This window comes from Lipotes vexillifer, unplaced genomic scaffold (genome assembly GCF_000442215.2).
Source record: "Lipotes vexillifer unplaced genomic scaffold, Lipotes_vexillifer_v1.1 scaffold189, whole genome shotgun sequence".
Lineage (NCBI taxonomy): Eukaryota > Metazoa > Chordata > Mammalia > Artiodactyla > Lipotidae > Lipotes > Lipotes vexillifer.
Genome location: NW_006785816.1, coordinates 2,144,592 through 2,163,219, shown reverse-complemented (window position 1 = coordinate 2,163,219; position 18,628 = coordinate 2,144,592). Strand labels below are relative to the sequence as shown.

Genomic DNA, 18,628 nt, shown 5'->3' with positions numbered 1-18,628 from the left:
GCAGGCTCAGCGGCCATGGCTCACGGGCCCAGCCGCTCCGCGGCATGTGGGGTCTTCCCGGACCGGGGCACGACCCCGCATCCCCTGCATCGGCAGGCGGACTCTCAACCACTGCGCCACCAGGGAGGCCCTCACCTCCCCTTTAAAATGGGCCATGTCATCATCTCAAGACAAGCCTAAGGACCACCAGTGTCCCAGATGAGATTCTGAGGACCAGGACCTATCTTCTCAGCAACCCCAAGGAGATTTAAACATCTCAAGAATAGTGCCTTCTGTGTTTGAATCTCCATTTGCATAAATAGTGCCTATACAATAGAGAGGAAGAAAGAAAAGAAGGAGGGGAGGAAGGAGGGGAAAAAGGAAAGAGAGGAAGAGGATTCCATGCATATCCCTGGCCATGTCACTCCTTTTCATCATGTGGCCCTTGCAACTTCCTCAGCCTCAGCTCTTTCATCCACCACCTCGCACCCCCTCCCTCCACACTCTTTACCCAAACTATTCCCCAGGCAACCTAGGTTCTCTCCTCCTTCTGTGTCTTTGCTCATACCACTCTCTTACCTGGAATGCCCTTCACCTCTGCCTGTGTCCCTTGTCATCCCTCTTTCACCCCTGCCCACTCCCACCCCTGTCCTTTTCTATTTATTCTTCAAATCTCAACTTAAAGGTTAAGCCCTCTGGGTAGATCTAGCTGCTCTTTTTCCTTCATTCCCATAGCACCTTGACTTGTGTGTTCTATAGAATGTTTCTCAAACTTTAATGTGCATAGGAATCACCTGGGGATCTTGTTAAACTGAAGACTCTTTCAGAAGGAGAACCTGAGAGCCTACATTTCTAACAGGTTCCCAGGAGATGCTGCAGGTCCGAGGACCACATTAGAGCTCTCACTACATTGTATTAGGATTAATTATTTATGTATTCGTGTAGCACTGAGCTCCTTCAGGGAAGAGACTAGACCTTAATCACCTTCCTAGCCCCACTGCCTAGAAGAGTGCCTGGTGCATAGCACTTGCTCAGAAGATGTGTTTTGTGTGCTGACCATGGGAAAGAACCAGAAAGTAGATGAGAACCCTGCTCAGTTTCTGATACATTAACCTACATTTTCTCCCTTCCTGGCAGCAGCTGTCAAGGCTGCTGGGAGTAGCAGGCGATGGGGCACAGGGACAGGTAGCTGGCAACCAGCAAAGCCCTCTGCAGGTACAGAGCTCAGGGTGTCCCTGAGGCTGGAACTTTAACACTCTCTTCCATCTCCCATGCCATGAACTTTACCTATTTGTTTCATTTAGTGTCAGTCTCCCCATATGAGAATAGAATCTCTTTGAGAGGTAGGTATTAATTTATTTTGTTCATGGACAAAACCTGGCTCATAGTCAACCCTCAATAAATATTTGCTGCATGAATAACTGAATGAGAAATCAACCCTTGGTTTCATGTCTCCCTTCCTTTATACAAATCTAATAACCAGGCAAGATCTGGGCTTACACAAGGCCAAGGCAGACAAGGTAGGAGTCAATGAGGAAGAAACTACACAAACAACAGCATCAGCTTAAAAAATAATCAGACTGCAAAAATTATCAAGGTTGAATTTGCATGCCTCCAACTGAATCAGAACAAAGCAAGGCTGTTGAGTCATCCGCCTTCCCAGAGACCTTCCTAATAGCTCTCCAATACTGGGCCCAGTATTCCCTGGACTGAGCCATACACTACAAATGTAGAAAAGAGCCATGTGAGGGCCATGAGCTGAGGGTCTCGGAGTCCCACGACTTAACTTGGCTTTTAGAGATGCAGCCTGAAACTGCTCAGTACACCAGCGCCCTGGGAGGAAGACTTTCACAACCATTAGAAACTGGGTGTCTCCCAGTTTTTGTAATTATTTGAAGTAATTACAAAACACTAATAATGTTGTAACTATATAATCAACTATTAATATATAAAATAAAAAATTAAAATATTAATACACAATAATTTTACATATATTAGATGAAAGGGATTCTACCTTCAGATATTTCCCCATTTCTAGCTGTTTATCCATTTCTCACCACCACCACCCACACCCACACCCCCAAGGGTTTAATTAGCAGAATCACACACCTGAGGGAGAATGGTTTCTGTGCATGTACGCAGAAGGGTATGGAGCCTGCCGGTGGTGTCCTCGGAGGCCAGAATAGTGCTCACAGCCATGATGGGTGTGGGGAGCAGACAGAGGCAAAGGAGTAGCATACTGGTAATTGGCATTTCCTGCTGTGCATACTCCATCCGGATTGGCAAAGATCCAGCCTCCCACTAGAAGAGACAAGAGGAAGACACAGAGAATAACTCTATGAACTTCCACACCAAAATCAGGTTACCAGCCACTTTGCATAGTTATGTTTCTGTGTGAATGACATGTGGAGTTACATACCACCACCCCCACTGCCACTCCCCTTCTGTGTTAGCAACAAAGTTGGCTTCTTTGGAAGTGGATGACAGGTCCTGTCAAAGTTTGCAAAACCTCTTAAGAAATACTGTGGAATCACAGCTATATAAAATATTATTTGAATGTATAAGTCAATAGAATTGCAAAAGTTAAGTTGCTTCTGACTTAATTGGGTTAAATTAAAAGTCAGTCTAAGGAGGAGGTGTTAGATGTATATCCTACTCACTGATCTACAGCTACCGAATGTTTAATTTGGTTACCCAGAAAGAGTGAAGGCCTCTCTGTTTCTGCCCAGTGGGAAGGTATCTTTAGTTCTCACTCCAAGCATGAGGAGACATGATCCCTCCCATCACCACCCCACAAAGAGGATTCTGAAAGCAAAAAGAGAGAGAGCTGGCTAGACAACTTGACAAGAATATTGTGGCACATTTTGGGAAACTGCAAAATATTTCACAGAAATGTGTTTGTGAATGACCATCTCAATTGATGCAGAAAAAGCATATGACAAAAGTTAACACCCTATCGTAATAAAAACACTCAACAAACATAGAATACAAGGAAATTGCCTCAGCATAATAAAGGCCATATGGGACAAGCCCACAGCTAACATCATACTCAATGGTAAAAAACTGAAAGCTTTTTCTCTAAGATCATGAACAGGACAAGAATATCCACTCTCACCACTTCCATTCAACATAGTACTGGAGCAACCTGGAAAAAAGGAAAAGAAAGAAAGAAAAGGCATCCGAATTGGAAAGGAAGAATAAAATTATCTCTGTTCACAGATGACACAATTTTATATGTAGAAAACCCTAAATATTTCACACACAAAAAACTTTTGGAACTAACAAACAAATTCAGCAAAGTTGCAGGATACAAAATCAACACACAAAAATCAGTTGCATTTCTACACACTAACCATGAATGATCTGAAAAGTAAACTAAGAAAACAATTCCATTTAGAATAGCATTGAAAAGAGGAAAGTACTTTGGAATAAACTCTACCAAGGAGGCAAAAGACTTGTACACTGAAAACTACTAAACATTGATGAAAGAAATTAAAGAAGATACAAATAAGTGGAAAGACATCCTATGTTCATGGATTGGAAGACTTAATATTATTAAAATGTTCATACTACCCAAAGCAATCTTTATCAAAATCCCAGTGGCATTTTTGTCAGAAACGTAAAGCGATACAAAAATTCATATAGACTCTCAAAGAACCCCAAATAGCCAAAACAATCCTGAAATAAGAACAAAGCTAGAGGCCTCACACTTCCTGATTTCAAAACACATTACAAAGCTACAATACTCTAAATAGTATGGTACTGGCATAAAGACATATAGACCAATGGAAGAATAAAGAGCCTAGAAATAAACCCTGCTTATATGGTCAAATAATTTTCAACAAGGGTGCCAAGATTACATGATGGGGAAAGGATAGTCTCTTCAGCAAATGGTGTTGGGAAAACCAGATATCCACATGCAAAAGAAAGAAGTTTAACTATTATATTACACCATATATAAAAACTTAACTTAAAACAAATAAATTAAAAAAATGTAAGACCTATAAAACCCCTAGAAGAAAACATAGGAGAAAACTTCATGAAATTGGATTTGGCAATGATATCTTGGATATGACACCAAAACACAGACAACAAAAGCAAAAATAGACAAACTATGTCAAACTTTAAAACTTCTGCACAGCAAAAGAAGCAATCAACAGAGTGAAAAGGAAATCTACAGAATGCAAGAAAATATTGGCAAACTATATATCTGATAAGGGATTAAGGTCTAGAATATATAAAGAACTCCTACAACTCAACAATAAAAACAACAACAAAACTCCAATTAAAAATGAGAAAAGGACTCGAATAGACATTTCTCCAAAGATATACAAATGACCAATAAGTATATGAAAAGATGTTCAACATCACTATTCATCAACGAAATGCAAATCAAAACTAGATATCATATCATACTATTAAGATGGCCATTATCCAAAAACCAAAAAAACAAAATAGGAAACAAGTGTTGGTGAGAATGTGGAGAAATTAGAACCCTTGTGAACTGCTGGTGGGAATGCAGAATGGTGCAGCTGTCATGGAAAACACTATGGAGTTTCCTCAAAAAATTAAAAACAGAAGTACTGCATGATCCACCAATCCCATTTCTGGGTATATATCCAAGAGAATTAAAGACATTTGCCAACCTATGTTCACTGCAGCATTATTCACAGTAGCCAAGAGGTAGAAGTAATCTAAATGACCAACAACAGGTTATTGGATAAGCAAATTTGGTATATACATGCAAGTAAATATTATTTCAGCCTGAAAAAAGAAGGAAATCCTGTCATATGATACAACATGGATGAGCCTTGAGGGACATTAGTCTAAGCAAAAGAAGCCAGGCACAAAAAAACAAATATTGCATGATTCCTCTTACACTAGGTATCTAAAGGATATGCAAATAGAGATAGAAAGTAGAACAGTGGTAGCCAGGGGCTTTGTGGAGCGGGAGATGTGAATAGATGTAGTTTGGTGAATATATGTAGTTTCAGTCATGCAGGAATGGGGGCGGGGGGCGGGCAGGTGGTTCTGGGAATCTGTTGCACTAAAATGTGCCTGTGGTTAACAATATTATACTGTACATGTGGAAATTGTTGTGAGGGTGCATTTTATGTCATGGTTTTTTGCCACAATAAAAAAAATTTAGTGAACATTCTGAATAGAAGGCTCTACTTCAAGTGAATTCATGGGTAAAGATTGAGACTTAGTAATACAGGCCCTGGAACAAGAAGCACATACTTTCACTGACTAGCTCTCAACTGAGAGGCCCACAGATAAGGACTCAGACACACCAGAGATGTTCCTTAAGAATACTGACTAGGGATTGTTACCAGGGCTTCAGTAACATGGAAATGGAACTTTTATTAAAAAGCACTTGCTTAATACTTTTTAAGTATAAGTAAGCAAATTGTACAGAATTCATATTACAAAATGTATGTCAGTCATTCTCAACAAATCCTTTTGTTATCTTCATTTTCTCATTTTTGTATAGACACGTGGCCCAAGGGGTCCCTACCTGAACAATAGAATCAAGATTCAGGTGTCCAGTGAGCAAAGCTAGGCAAGTGGTCCCACAGAACTGGACTTTTGTCTATGTAGTTTGCCACATATAAGGTATATACCTTAAGAAGCTTACTAAGAAGACTACAACATATGAACTTTGAAAAGGTATGGCTCCACATGTGATCCTATCCTATACAAAAATGCTTTTTATTCCAGGTCACTTAAAAAGTGCTTTTTCTATGGATAAATTTCTAGAAATGTACAATCTCCCAAGACTGAATCAGGAAGAAGTAGAAAATATGAACAAATTGATTACCAGTAATGAAATTGAATCAGTAATCAAAAAACTCCCAACAAACAAAAGTCCAGGACCAGACCACTTTACAGTTTAATTCTCCCAAATATTTTTAAAAGTTATAACCTATCCTTCTCAACCATCCTAAAAGCTGAAGAGGAAGGAATGCTTCTGAACTCATTCTATGAGTCCAGCAGCACCCTGATACCAAAACCAGACAAAAGCACCACAAACAAGAAAATTATAAAACAAAACAAAAAGGAAAAAACAACAAAAAAGAAAATTACAGGCCAATATCTCTGATGAACATAGATGTAAAAATGCTCCAAAAAATTAGCAAACTAAATTCAACAATATATAAAAAGGATTATATATCATGATCAAGTAGGATTTATCCCAGAGATGCAAGGATGGTTTGATATCGATAAATCAATGAATGTGATACACATTAATAAACTGAAAAATAGAGATCATCTGCATAGAGGCAAAAAAAATAGCTTTTGACAAAATATAACATCCATTTATGATAAAAACTTTTAACAAAGTGGGCATAGTGGGAACATACCTCAACATATTAAGACCGTATATTGACAAGCCCACAGCTAACATCATACTCAATGATGAAAAGCTGAAAGCATTTTCTCTAAGATCAGGAACAAGACAAGTATGCCCACCCTTGCCACTTTTATTCACCATATTATTGGAAGTCCATAGCCACAGCAATCAGACCAGAAAAAGAAATAAAAGGAATCCAAATTTGAAAAGAAGAAGTAAAACTGTCACTGTTTGCAGATGATACTATATCATGAAAATTCTAAAGACACCACCAAAAAAGTACTAGAACTAATAAATGAATTCAGTACAGTTGCCAGATACAAAAATAATATACTGAAATCTGTTATTTCTATACACTAACAGTGAACTATCAGAAAGAGAAATAAAGAAAACAATCCCATTTATAATTGTATCAAAAAGAATAAAATATCTAGGAATAAATCTAACCAAGGAGGTAAAAGACCTGTGCTTGGAAAATTGTAAGACATTGATGAAAGATAGGGAAGAAAGCACAAACAAATAGAAAGACACACCATGTTCATGGATTGAAGTAATTAATATTGTTAAAATGACCATGCAACCCAAGGCAATCTACAGATTCAGTGCAATCCCTGTCAAAATACCAAAGATAATTTTCACAGAACTAAAACAAATAATTCTAAACTTTGTATGGAAACACAAAAGACTTTGAATAGCCAAAGCAATCTTGAGAAAGAAGAACAAAGCTGGAGGTATCATGCTCCCTGATTTCAAACTAAACTGCAAACCCACAATAATCAAAACAGTATGGCACTGGCACAAAAACAGACACATATATCAATGAAACAGAATAGAGACCCCAGAAATAAACCTACACTTACATGATCAATTAATCTATGACAAAAGAGGCAAGAATATACAATGGGGAAAAGATAGCCTTTTCAAAAAGTGGTGCTGGAAAAACTAGACAGGTACATGAAAAAGAATCAAACTGAACTACTTTCTCATATCATATACAAAAATAAACTCAAAATGGATTAAAGACTTAAATGGAAGCCCTGAAAGCATAAAACTCCTAGGAAAAAACATAGGCAGTACACTCTTTTGACATCAGTCTTAGCAATATTTTTTTTTTTTGGATCTGTCTTCTCAGGAAAGGGAAACAAAAGCAAAAATAAACAAATGAGACTACATCAAGCTAAAAAGCTTTTGCACAGAGAAAAAACAAAAAGGCCACCTACTGAATGAGAGAAGATATTTGCAAATGATATATCTGGTTAATACCCAAAATATACAAAGAACTCATACAACTTATCATCAAAAAAGCAAACAAGCCAACTGAAAAATGGGAAGAGGAACTGAAGAGACATTTTTCCAAAGCAGACCTACAGATGGGCAACAGACACATGAAAAGATGCTCAACATCATTAATTATCAGATTAATGCAAATCAAAAACACAATGAGATATTAGCTCACACCTGTCAGAATGGCTATTTTCAAAAAAATAATAAGCGTTTGTGAGGATGTGGAGAAAATGGAACCCTTGTGAGTGGCTGGCAGGAATGTAAACTGGTATAGCCACTGTGGAACACAGTATGGAGTCTCCTCAAAAAATTAAAAATAGGGACTTCCCTGGTGGTCCAGTGGTTAAGAATCCACCTTCCAATGCAGGGGACGTGGGTTCAATCCCTGGTTGGGGAACTAAAATCCCACATGCCGCAGGGCAACTAAGCCCATGCACCACAACTGCTGAGCCCGCACACCCTAGAGCCTGCACGTCACAGCTAGAGAGAAGCCCATGTGCCACAATGAAAGATCCTGCATGCTGCAGCGAAGATCCTGTGTGCCACAACTAAGACCTGACACAGCCAAACAATAAAATTTTTTAAAATTTAAGTTAAAAATTAAAAATAGAACTACTGTACAATCCAGCAATTCCACTTCTCAGTATTTTTCCAAGGAAAACAAAAACACTAATTGGAAAAGATATATGCACCCTTATGTTCATTGCAGCATTATTTACGATAGCTAAGATATGGAAGCAACTTAAGTGACCATCAAGAGATGAATGGATAAAGAAGAGATACAGATATAGATATAGATATATCTAGAACTATCTATATCTATAGATAGATAGATAGATAGATAGATAGAGATATAATGGAATATTACTCAGCCATAAAAAAGAATGAAATCTTGCAACAACATGGAAGGACCTACAGGGTATATTATGCTAAGTGAAATAAGTAAGATTAAAAATGTTAAATACCATATGATTTCACTTACACGTGGTATCTAAAAAACAAAATAAATGAGCAAACATAACAAAGCAGAACAGACTCGTAGATACAGAGAACAAACAGGTGGTTACCAGAGAAGAGGGGGGTGGGGAGGAAATAAATAGGTGAGGGAGATTAAGAGGTACAAACTTCCAGTCACAAATGAGTCATGAGGATGAAATGTACAGCATAGGGAATATAGTCAATAATATTGTAATAATTTTCTATGGTGACCGATGGTAACTAGACACACACACAAAAATAAGACTCCTGAGAAAAGTTTTTTTAAATGATTTTCTGAGGGCTGCTTCTCTTCATGTGGCTATACTGCCACTTCTGCAATGAAAAATGCACTGAGGTTTAGGGGAAGGAGAGAGTAAGGAACACCATAGCTGGAAAACTGCAGAAGGAATCCTAGCAAGCCACTATCATCTAAATTAAAGAGTATCTCAGACACTGATGCCACTGACTGTGTGTTACTGTTGCAGGTTTAGAGGACCTGCTCCACCATGGGACCTTCTCTCTGATCTGAGACATGGAGAGAGTGGCACCCTGTCAGGAACATCCAACCTACCTGCAGAATCCCAGGTATATTACTCCACTAATACTGCAGCTTTCCAGTCAACAAATGCAGAAGCTTCCTCATATGCAAAGCGATGGCCTTCCTGAGGCATTGCAACAGTGACCAACTCAAAAACTAGCAAGCACTAAGAACAAGGGAAATCCAAAACAGAGGCGAGAGCGGAGTGTAAGTGTAGGAGGTACACCCAGAATGCATTTTTATGAGCTCTTTAGACTTGCTGACACAAAAACGAGAGTCTAAGAAATTTACTATTTCCATTCTTCTCTCCTGCCTAGGATTTGAGTAAGCACTGGTTCTCTCTGGGAATTCTTGCAAGGGAATATACTTGTCTTGAGTGGAAGAAATAACCTGTTGGGTCTTGATAGAAGATTTGGGACAAGCCTGAAGCAGTCATGACAGGTAAAAAGTCTGAGTGTGGTGGAGGTGCTCCTTGTGTAGCCCCAGGCCTCTCCCACCCAGTGTTCACCCAACTCACAGTGAGAATAGGCCACATGCTGGCTCTCAGACATAGCTTCCGGAACGTCTTTGAGGTGGTTCCTGAAAGAGCAATGAGAGTGCACCATGGCTGTCCAGCTTATTATACAAGTCTAGTATCAAGTACACCCAAGATTCTCTTCGGAGAGCAATACATTTCTTGGAATAAGAAAATCAAACACCTTTTTTTCCCTCAAAGCCATTATCTTTCCCACAATATCCTTCTCCTACTTTATCTACTTGTGCAATTGCTATTTGAATTGCAATTTTATAGTCACTCCAGTTTACCTTATTTACACCTATCCCTATTTAGCTTGATCTTACTGATCTGTGATCAGTGCTCCTGCTGACAAAATTCAAGCAACAATAACAACAGCTAAGATTTGCATAGGACTTCAGGGCACAATCACATCTGTGATACGCTAGATCCACCAATGATCCTGTGAGAGAGTATTACTACGCCCATTTCGCAGATTTAAAAAATGGGTCCCAGAAAAGTAAACTGACTTATGCAAGCCAGGAAATGGCAAAGCCAGGACTCAAAGCTAGGATCTCTCGCTCAAAGTCCTAATTTTTTTTTATTATACTACTTTTCTTATCCAAAAAAGTTATTTCTTCTACATCATCAAAATTAAATCAAGTATTGACAGGACAGACCCCTGTGACACATCACTGTAAGTATCTGTCTATTAATCTAGAGCCTTTAAGATGAAATGGAAAAATTAGACAGTTATAGGAGTTAGTGTAAAGATTTGAAACAAGACAATAGAATCTGAACACTTCAAAGGAAATCATTCACACCCCCAAAAGTCTCTGACTTCTCTTCTCTCAGACCTGAAAGACATGAGCCTCTCACCTTTACGAATAACTCATATGAATTACTCACCTTTCCTAGGTGAAATCTAGTTTTTTAAAAAAAAATACTTATTGAAATCATATTATTCAGATAATTATAGGAAAGACAGAGTGAATTATTAAAAATTTAAATCACTTATTTTTTTTAATGGGATTGTACTACTTTTAAGAATCTGTAGTAAAACAGAGCTAATGAAACATGGCCAGTTCCGGGACCTCCTGGACCCATATTATAAGGGACAGGTAATTATGAGTTTGTTCTATTTTGCTGATTTTGTTGGACATTGAATATTAAAAACATGCTTCTATCAAAGGTAATGCAAGTGCTACTAGTTAATTCCTTTCAAGATGATTATAAATTTCACATTTGCAGAAATCATAAGATTTCACTGAAATTTCTCTACTCACCTTTCCTTAGCATCCAAGAAGGCTTTGGCAAAAGGGTTGTACTTGATTTTGAGAGCTGTTATCTTGTGTTTACAAAGACAAGAAGTGTTAGTGAAAGTAGAACATGCATGGGCAGACAGAACCCTGTATCTTCACCTGTGAATTTCTATAAAATCAGAATAATTCTCCTTTCTCTTTTTTTCTCCCTCTCCATGTTTCTTTGCTTACTTCTGCACAAAATCACTATTGCACAGTTCAACAAGAAACATTTTATTGTCACATGTGGTAAAAATGCCAAATATAGTATAAAGTGAGCAAAGAAAGGACAAAGCATTAGACATGCACAAGCCTTATGTGCCAAACCCAGCATTCATTCCATTACTCATTCATTCTTTTCAACAACAATTGAACACCTACCATCTGTCAGTTAGTTTTCCAGTCACTGAGACACAGAGGAGAGATATACAGGTGAGCACCTGCCTCTAGAGTCTTGAGTACAGACTAGTATCAACTCCCTAACTCTTAAATAATCACTTACCCTTTGGTCCATGTTAACACAAAAAACAAACTATCACTTCCAACCACTGTCACTCTTTATCCCCCCCCCGCCGGCCTTAGCCTGCTTCATTTTTCTTCAGAGCCATCTGACTATATATATATATATATATATATATATATATATTTGGTTTTCATCTCTCCGCACTGGGATTTAAGTGCCTTGAGGACAGTGCAGTATTACCAGCATGTAGTAATACTCAGCAAATAGTTGCTGAATAAAGGAAGGTTTTGGCTCCCTTATCCACCCCTGTGGCCACTCTCCTCTCAGGGTGCATCTACATCAAATTGGCACGGATACGTCATCAGGAGACGGAGGCTCTGAGGTTAGATTTTCCTGAGCTTGGTTCCCCTGAGGCATGTTCAAGACCAGAATTACAGCATCAGGCTGGTAGCTTGCTGGAGGTGTGGCCTTAGCCCTGCTTGCAGTTCAGAGGGAACTGTCCAGCCCATGTCCAGGAAAAGCTTCTGAGCACTTACCCAGAGGGCAACCAGACGACAGGTTCCACCAGCCACGCACTAAGAGAGCAGGCAGCATGTAAGTGGATAAGGGGCATTGCCCGGAGACCAGAGGAGGCCAGGATGGGGTCCCTAACTCCTCCCTACTTTCCAAAATCTCAAAAGCCCACCCTCCCCTCATAGACCCAGACGCCATCCTACAGAGAGTAGCAGAGCGGGGAGGGCAATCTGATGAACAAAGTGGTTCAGCCTATAAAAACTGAACAGTACCTGAGGGCCTATTTAAATTAACAGATATTTAGTTAATTTCTCTTCCCACTGACCTGCTAGAGGGGCTCAGCTAAGAGGCCAAATTACCTATAGAAGAGAAATTACATTTCTCTGCGCATCTGTAGTGTGAGTTAAATCTGCAACTAATTTCACCTGTAGGCACTAAGGCAGCGGTTTCCAAACCTGGATGATTATCAGAATCCTTTAAGGGGACTCTTAAAACTACAGATTCTTGGCACCGTCACTGGAGATTCTGACTCAGTTGGCTGGGTGGGATGCCAAAAATCTTTTAAAGCTTCCAAATAGGGCTTCCCTGGTGGTGCAGTGGTTGAGGGTCCGCCTGCCGATGCAGGGGACATGGGTTCATGCCCCGGTCCGGGAAGATCCCACATGCCGTGGAGCAGCTGGGCCCGTGAGCCATGGCCGCTGAGTCTGCGCGTCCGGAGCCTGTGCTCCGCAACGGGAGAGGCCACAGCAGTGAGAGGCCCGCGGACCGCAAAAAAAAAAAAAAAAAAAAAAAAAAAAAACCTTCCAAATAAAGAAATGCAAAGTAAAGCAACAAATAAGATACCATTTTTTTCTGCCCTATCGAATTATCAAAGCTGAAAAAGTAGGTAATCACAGATGTTGAGAATGGTGTGGGGATTGTAAATGGATATGCCCTTTGGAGGGAGTTGATGGGGCTTTGTCTATCACAGTTCTAAACACACTCTCCTCAACAGAACAATTCCATTTCTGGGTGCTTAATATTCTCTGCAGCATTATTCATCACAGAAAATAAAACAACTGGAAAGACCTAAATGTCCATTGGTGGGGAACTGATTGCCTGAAATATGGTATATCCTTTGCAGGCATTTCAGAAAAGGAGATAAGCCTAAATCTAATTACATAGAAAGATATTCATAATACAGTGTTAAATACGGGGAGAAAAGTAATTGCAGAGTGACATGAACATGAACCAATTTGTGTGAGGAAATCTATACACTCATATATATTTATAAATGCACAGAATATGTGTGGGGGAAAAAACCACACTCTAAACTATTATTTGTAGTGCCCCGGGGGAGTAGGACTGATTAAAGCAGGAAGGAAAGAGTACATTTTTACCTTTTATTTTTTTATTTCATTGTACATAGTTCTGTACTATTTGTTTATCATGTGGGTTTTTTTTTTAATAAACATGTATTACCATTAAAAAAATTTTTTAGGGGTGGGGGAGGGATAGGCTGGGAGTTTGGGGTTAGATGCAAACTATTACATATAGAATGGATAAACAACAAGGTCCTACTATATAGCACAGGGAACTATATTTAATACCCTGGGATAAACCATAATGGAAAAGAATATAAAAAAGAATGTATATATGTTTATAACTGAGTCAGTTTGCTGTACAGCAGAAATTAACACAACATTGTAAATCACCTATACTCCAGTAAAACAAAATTTTAAGTTTAATCAAAAAGAATCCAACCCATCAGGTGTCCTGGTGACCAGCAGGCCTGGAAACTCCTAAAGTATGTGGATTGGACCAAAAAATCCTGCTCCCACAGAGTTCACGGAGACCAGATTCTGGCTACTCTGCTCTAACCACCAGAGTGGCTCAAGTTAAGCAGGAAAAGACCTACGTGTGCCCCAAAAAAGCTAACAAGTGGGACAGATAGCATAACACAGACCCAAAGAAGGTGCACGATTGGATCAATTCCCAGAGACTTGCCTTAAAATAGGAGAGACACACAGCTCTTTGTAGGCCAAGGGCCTGGAAACAAAGACTGCATTTCTGCTAATTGTATTACAATGTACAGCTGTGCCTTACTGGCACCAGGAAAAGAAGCACTGGCGGGGCCTTTGGCAAATAAGGAGGAGGGTGTGGAAGGCGACTACCGCACTGTTTAACTTCATCTCTGCTGAGTGGATCTGAGTCCTGGAAAACCTACCTTTCATCCAAGCTTGGTCATGGCAATAAAAGCACCACCACCCAGTCCTACCACATTCTCCCAGGTGACATCTACACACACACACACACACACACACACACACACACACACACACACTCACCTCCTCGTTCTGATAGGCAGTCACAGCTATGAACTGGGTTTCAGGGAAGGAGCAGTTCATCACCATTCGATGGGCACCTCCAACACGCACTATGTGAACCTGGGGTTCATATTTATGCAGAGAATTCAACATTATCTGTTGAGGTGGAAGGAGAGAGAGGACATGCAAAGGCTGGGGCAGCACAAGTGACAGATGACCCAGCGCCTTTAGTTAGTCCCAAGCTCAGCACCCACCTCGGTTAAGGCTACACACACCGAATCCCCGGTCGCCTGAGCTGCCTCCACCTCTCTGAGAAATTACTGAGGGGACATTTTTTAGAAGCTCTCAGGGAGCATAACTTTGGAGCTGCTTATAGGAGGGTGAGGGGTGGGTTGCCAGGGAAGAGCTGGTCTAAAGAGTGTTCAGTTTTCTGCCAAAATCCTGGCTTCCTTTTTTTTCTCTCCCATTTTCAGCACAATGATGTGGATTTTGCTCTGTTAAAACATACTGTTTTTCTTCCTATAAAGAATCCTAATATCTCAAAATCCTGACACGGGCTGCATTACCTAAAGTATAATGACAGCTGACATCTGCTGGCTACATAAAATCCACTCTTTGTGATTCAAACCAGAGGTTTATTGAAAATCTCATGTTGTGAAGTCTGGGAGGGAATAATAGTTTACTTTTCAATTTCCTGTTTTAATAAATAACTGGAACCTTCTGAATATTGCAGAGACTTAGGTGGATGACTTCCGCTCTTAAAACAAGAACCCCTATGTCCCAGTTAGGTAAGCACAGAGATCAGAGAAGGGGTGAAAACTCTGAGGGCTAAGAGGCTGACCAAAGGGAAATCTGGGGGAACAATACCTCTTCCTCCCAGCTGTGTCTCTAATCCCCCAAAACAGTCTACATTTTATGAACCAAATAACAACCTTGCACAGTACACTAGTGTTCACAATCCTACCAGAGAAAACAAAAGAATAAAAAGCCTCAAAATCTTGTTTACTCTAATTGGAGACCTTAAATAAAACCTTCCTTATTTAAGGTTTGTTTGGATATTTTTTTCTGAAAACCCAAAGCTGATTCAATATTCTATTGATAATTATCACAATGCCCAAGTGGAGGGAGCAATTATTTCATTTCGGAGCAGCTTTTTATTAAGGTAGTTGTCTCTTGCCAACATGCCACTTACACCAAAAAGAGGGGAGAGGGAATAACAAAACCCTGGTACCCACAAACATCTCCCTCCTCCCCAGCTGGGTAAAAAGCACCACACACAAGACAAAACTCTGAAAGGCCCCCCGATGATGATTAAGTAAACTACTGTGCTCTCTCACTCTCTCTTAACATCAGGAAGTCCATTAAAAACTGAAAGCACCAATTAAGAGCTGTTTATTCCTGTTCACATTTGGACTCCGGGGAATAATTGGCTTCCGTGAGAGAAGAGGTCGGTGAGGACCCCCTAATTGCCTAAATGCACCCTTGAAATTTCTTGATTGGTGTAGTGGGGTTAGGGTGGCCGGGCAACAGTCGTACCTGCCCACCTCCATTGAGCTTGTTGGTCAGTTTCACTTTGCTGAAGGAGATGGGTGCCTTCATCCAGTGGGCCCCAAAGTTGGGGGAGTCCGGGTGGATGTAGACACAGCTGTGGCTGGAGACCTCTGGCTTGCCCGCGGGCACCCATTCCCCATTGACGTACTTCCAGCGGTGACTGTCCGTTGGGACAAAGTCCAGCAAGAGCGAGTACATGGCATTGGGGTCCAGCCCCGTGACGCTAATCTTTAGGACCGGGAACATCCGTCTAAAAGACAAAGGCAGAAACTGAGCCACAGGGAGGATGTTAGAGTGTTAGGGACATCTCCCTGCTTGTCCAGCCCTCTCTCCACTCAGAGGAGACCTTGCATTTTCTGCCCCAGGGGTGCAGAAAATGCCCCGGGGGAGGCCAAACAAAGAGGGGCCAGGCCAGCGGCCCCAAGTCCAGCTAAGCCTCTTTTTACCAATGTATTTTATATTGGGGTTTTACTTTTAAATGTTGTGCTCCACTTTAAAGTCTGAAAACCACTGATCTAGTCATCTGACTAGAATCAAGTACCTCCTGAAGCTTAAGGTATATAGTCAGATGCCAGGTTCTCACAGAGCTTTCTCCAGAGGTTTCCTCCCAGCCTAGGTCAGATCCGCATGCTAATGACACAAAGCAGCCCTTCTCCGTCTCACAAAGAACCCCAGTTCTGAATAATAGTAATAGCGTTATAGGGAAAACATGGTTTTGTGGTAAAGTGAGTGAAGGGAACGCTTGACTATACATCAATTCAGACCACTTCCTTTCCTGCAGGACTTGTCAGAGGCTTTAATGTACCAGTGTGCACTGTGAGCCTTTGGAAAGGAAGTGCGGGGTTGTGCACACTCTGCACTTATGTACCAGTGCTACCTTCTTATGTACCAGTGCTACCTTCTTCTCACCTATCATCTTGCGGGAATTTGCATTCAAGAAATACACTTTGAGACACGCTGATCTGGATTTGCTGGTCCCTTCTCCCACCCTCTAGGGCAACACCAGCAAGCTTACTCTCACAAATATTTGGAGAAGCTGTCTCACCTGGCAAACTTTCTAAGTTGCTCCAATCTCCTCAAAAGACCTAGTTTCCAGACAGACCCTCACCACCACGCAACTACCCCAGAGGCTGTCTTATTTGTCAATACATCTTTTAAAATCTGAATCCCCAAGTTGAGAAGCTAACAATCTAGGGTCTAGACACGTGCTACTCAGAGTGGTCCATGAATCAGTGGCATCAGTATCAGCTGGAAATCTATCAGAAATGCAGAACCTCAGGTAGCACTCCAGACCTACTCAGTCAGAATCTGTGCTTTTACAAAATCCCCAGGTGAGTCATTGGAACATTAGAGCTTAAAAGGTACTGGTCTAGGGAATCTTTAGCTTTTAAGACAATAACTAGGGAGATATCCAAGGGAATAAGGGGGAGTCACTCTGAGGATTTGTGCTTCTGGTGAGGCTGGGAGGAGAATGAAAAGGGGGAAACTGGAATGTGTCCACTGCTAAGAGAAGGGGTTGCCAGGAGCGGAAGTGTTAAAAGCAGAATGGGCAGGAACTGGAGGGTCACAAAGAGCACCTCCTGTGTCCAGAGGTTCCTGGTTTTGAGGTGAGGTACAACGGGAATTGGTACATATGTTAAGTGTAGAAACTGACCAACAGATGACAAAGGATGGATCTAGAGATGGACTCGACCCATCCAGGCTTCTCAGTCTCCTGAGTTCAAATTACATGGGCTCCCTGAGCTCTCTAGACAGAAAGGATTTTTTTACCTTTGGTTCGCCCACCTCATCAATACTTCCTTTCCGACTCCTTTGCTGGATCCTCTTCCAACTTAGTCCTCCAGTTGTGGATGCGTAATGGGGATACGTTTTCAGCACCCCCTCTTTTCTAAATGTCCTACCTTAGAGACCACTTCTAATCTCATGGCAGAATACAAAGAGCCTGGAGGATTTTATACCAACCAAGTTTCATACCTCTGGTATGGCGCTTAGCAAGCATTTAATAGATAGTACCTTTGAGTGCTAGAGGGTGGGTGACCGAGATAATGAAATTGAAGCTTGGTGAGTTTAAGTAAACTAGCTTAAGTCCATATATTCAGGAAGGGTGGGAGTTCAAACCAAACAAACCAAACCAGAACCTACCCTTGAAATCATTCTTCACACTCACTAGGATGGCTATAATAAAAGAGGTGAACAACAGCAAACACAGGTAAGGATGTGAAGAAACTGGAACCCTCATACATTGCTGGTGGGAATATAAAATGGTCCAGCCACTTTGGAAAAAAGTTTTGCAGTTTCTCTGTTAAAATAGAGTTGTCACATGACCCAGCAATTCCATTCCTAGGTGTATATGCAAGAGAAATGAAAACATACACCCATAAAAACTTGTATACAGACAGTCATAGCAGCGTTATTCATTACAGTCAAAAAATGGAAACAACACACGTGCCCATTGACGAGTGAATAAATAAAATGCAGTATATCTATACAATGAAATGTAGTTTGTCAATAAAAATGCTATAACATGGATGAACCTTGAAGACATTATGCTATACTTTAAATCGGTAAACTGTATGGTATGTAAATTATCACAATAAAGCTGTTAACAAAAGAAAAGTAAAGAAATAAAGAAGCCATGGTGTCCTGGCTCTTAGAAGGACACGTCCAAAATGTGGTAGAACCGTTTGTTGCTTTATTCTCTAGTACTTTATTTGCCAAGGATTTTACTAGTTTTATTTTTTATCACAACACAAGTGAACTAAGAGATGCTATGTATTTTTATCTCCATTATGCCAATGAGGAGTAAATAAAAGTCAGTCAACCAGCCAAAAGTCTTGTAACTGGCAATGGAACTCACCCTGCCTCTA

At 40.5% G+C, this 18,628-nt stretch overlaps 1 protein-coding gene across 1 annotated transcript in view; it reads right to left on the bottom strand.

The window, feature by feature from the left end:
- Positions 1-18,628, bottom strand: part of TBX19 (T-box transcription factor 19) — a 27,948-nt gene that overhangs the window by 4,607 nt on the left and 4,713 nt on the right. The window contains exons 2-6 of the mRNA XM_007458112.1: positions 15,747-16,011; positions 14,232-14,366; positions 10,914-10,975; positions 9,652-9,713; positions 2,089-2,280 (exon numbers count right to left, since the gene is read on the bottom strand). Coding sequence (XP_007458174.1) covers positions 2,089-2,280; positions 9,652-9,713; positions 10,914-10,975; positions 14,232-14,366; positions 15,747-16,011 — 716 coding nt within the window. The remainder of the gene's footprint in view (positions 1-2,088; positions 2,281-9,651; positions 9,714-10,913; positions 10,976-14,231; positions 14,367-15,746; positions 16,012-18,628) is intronic.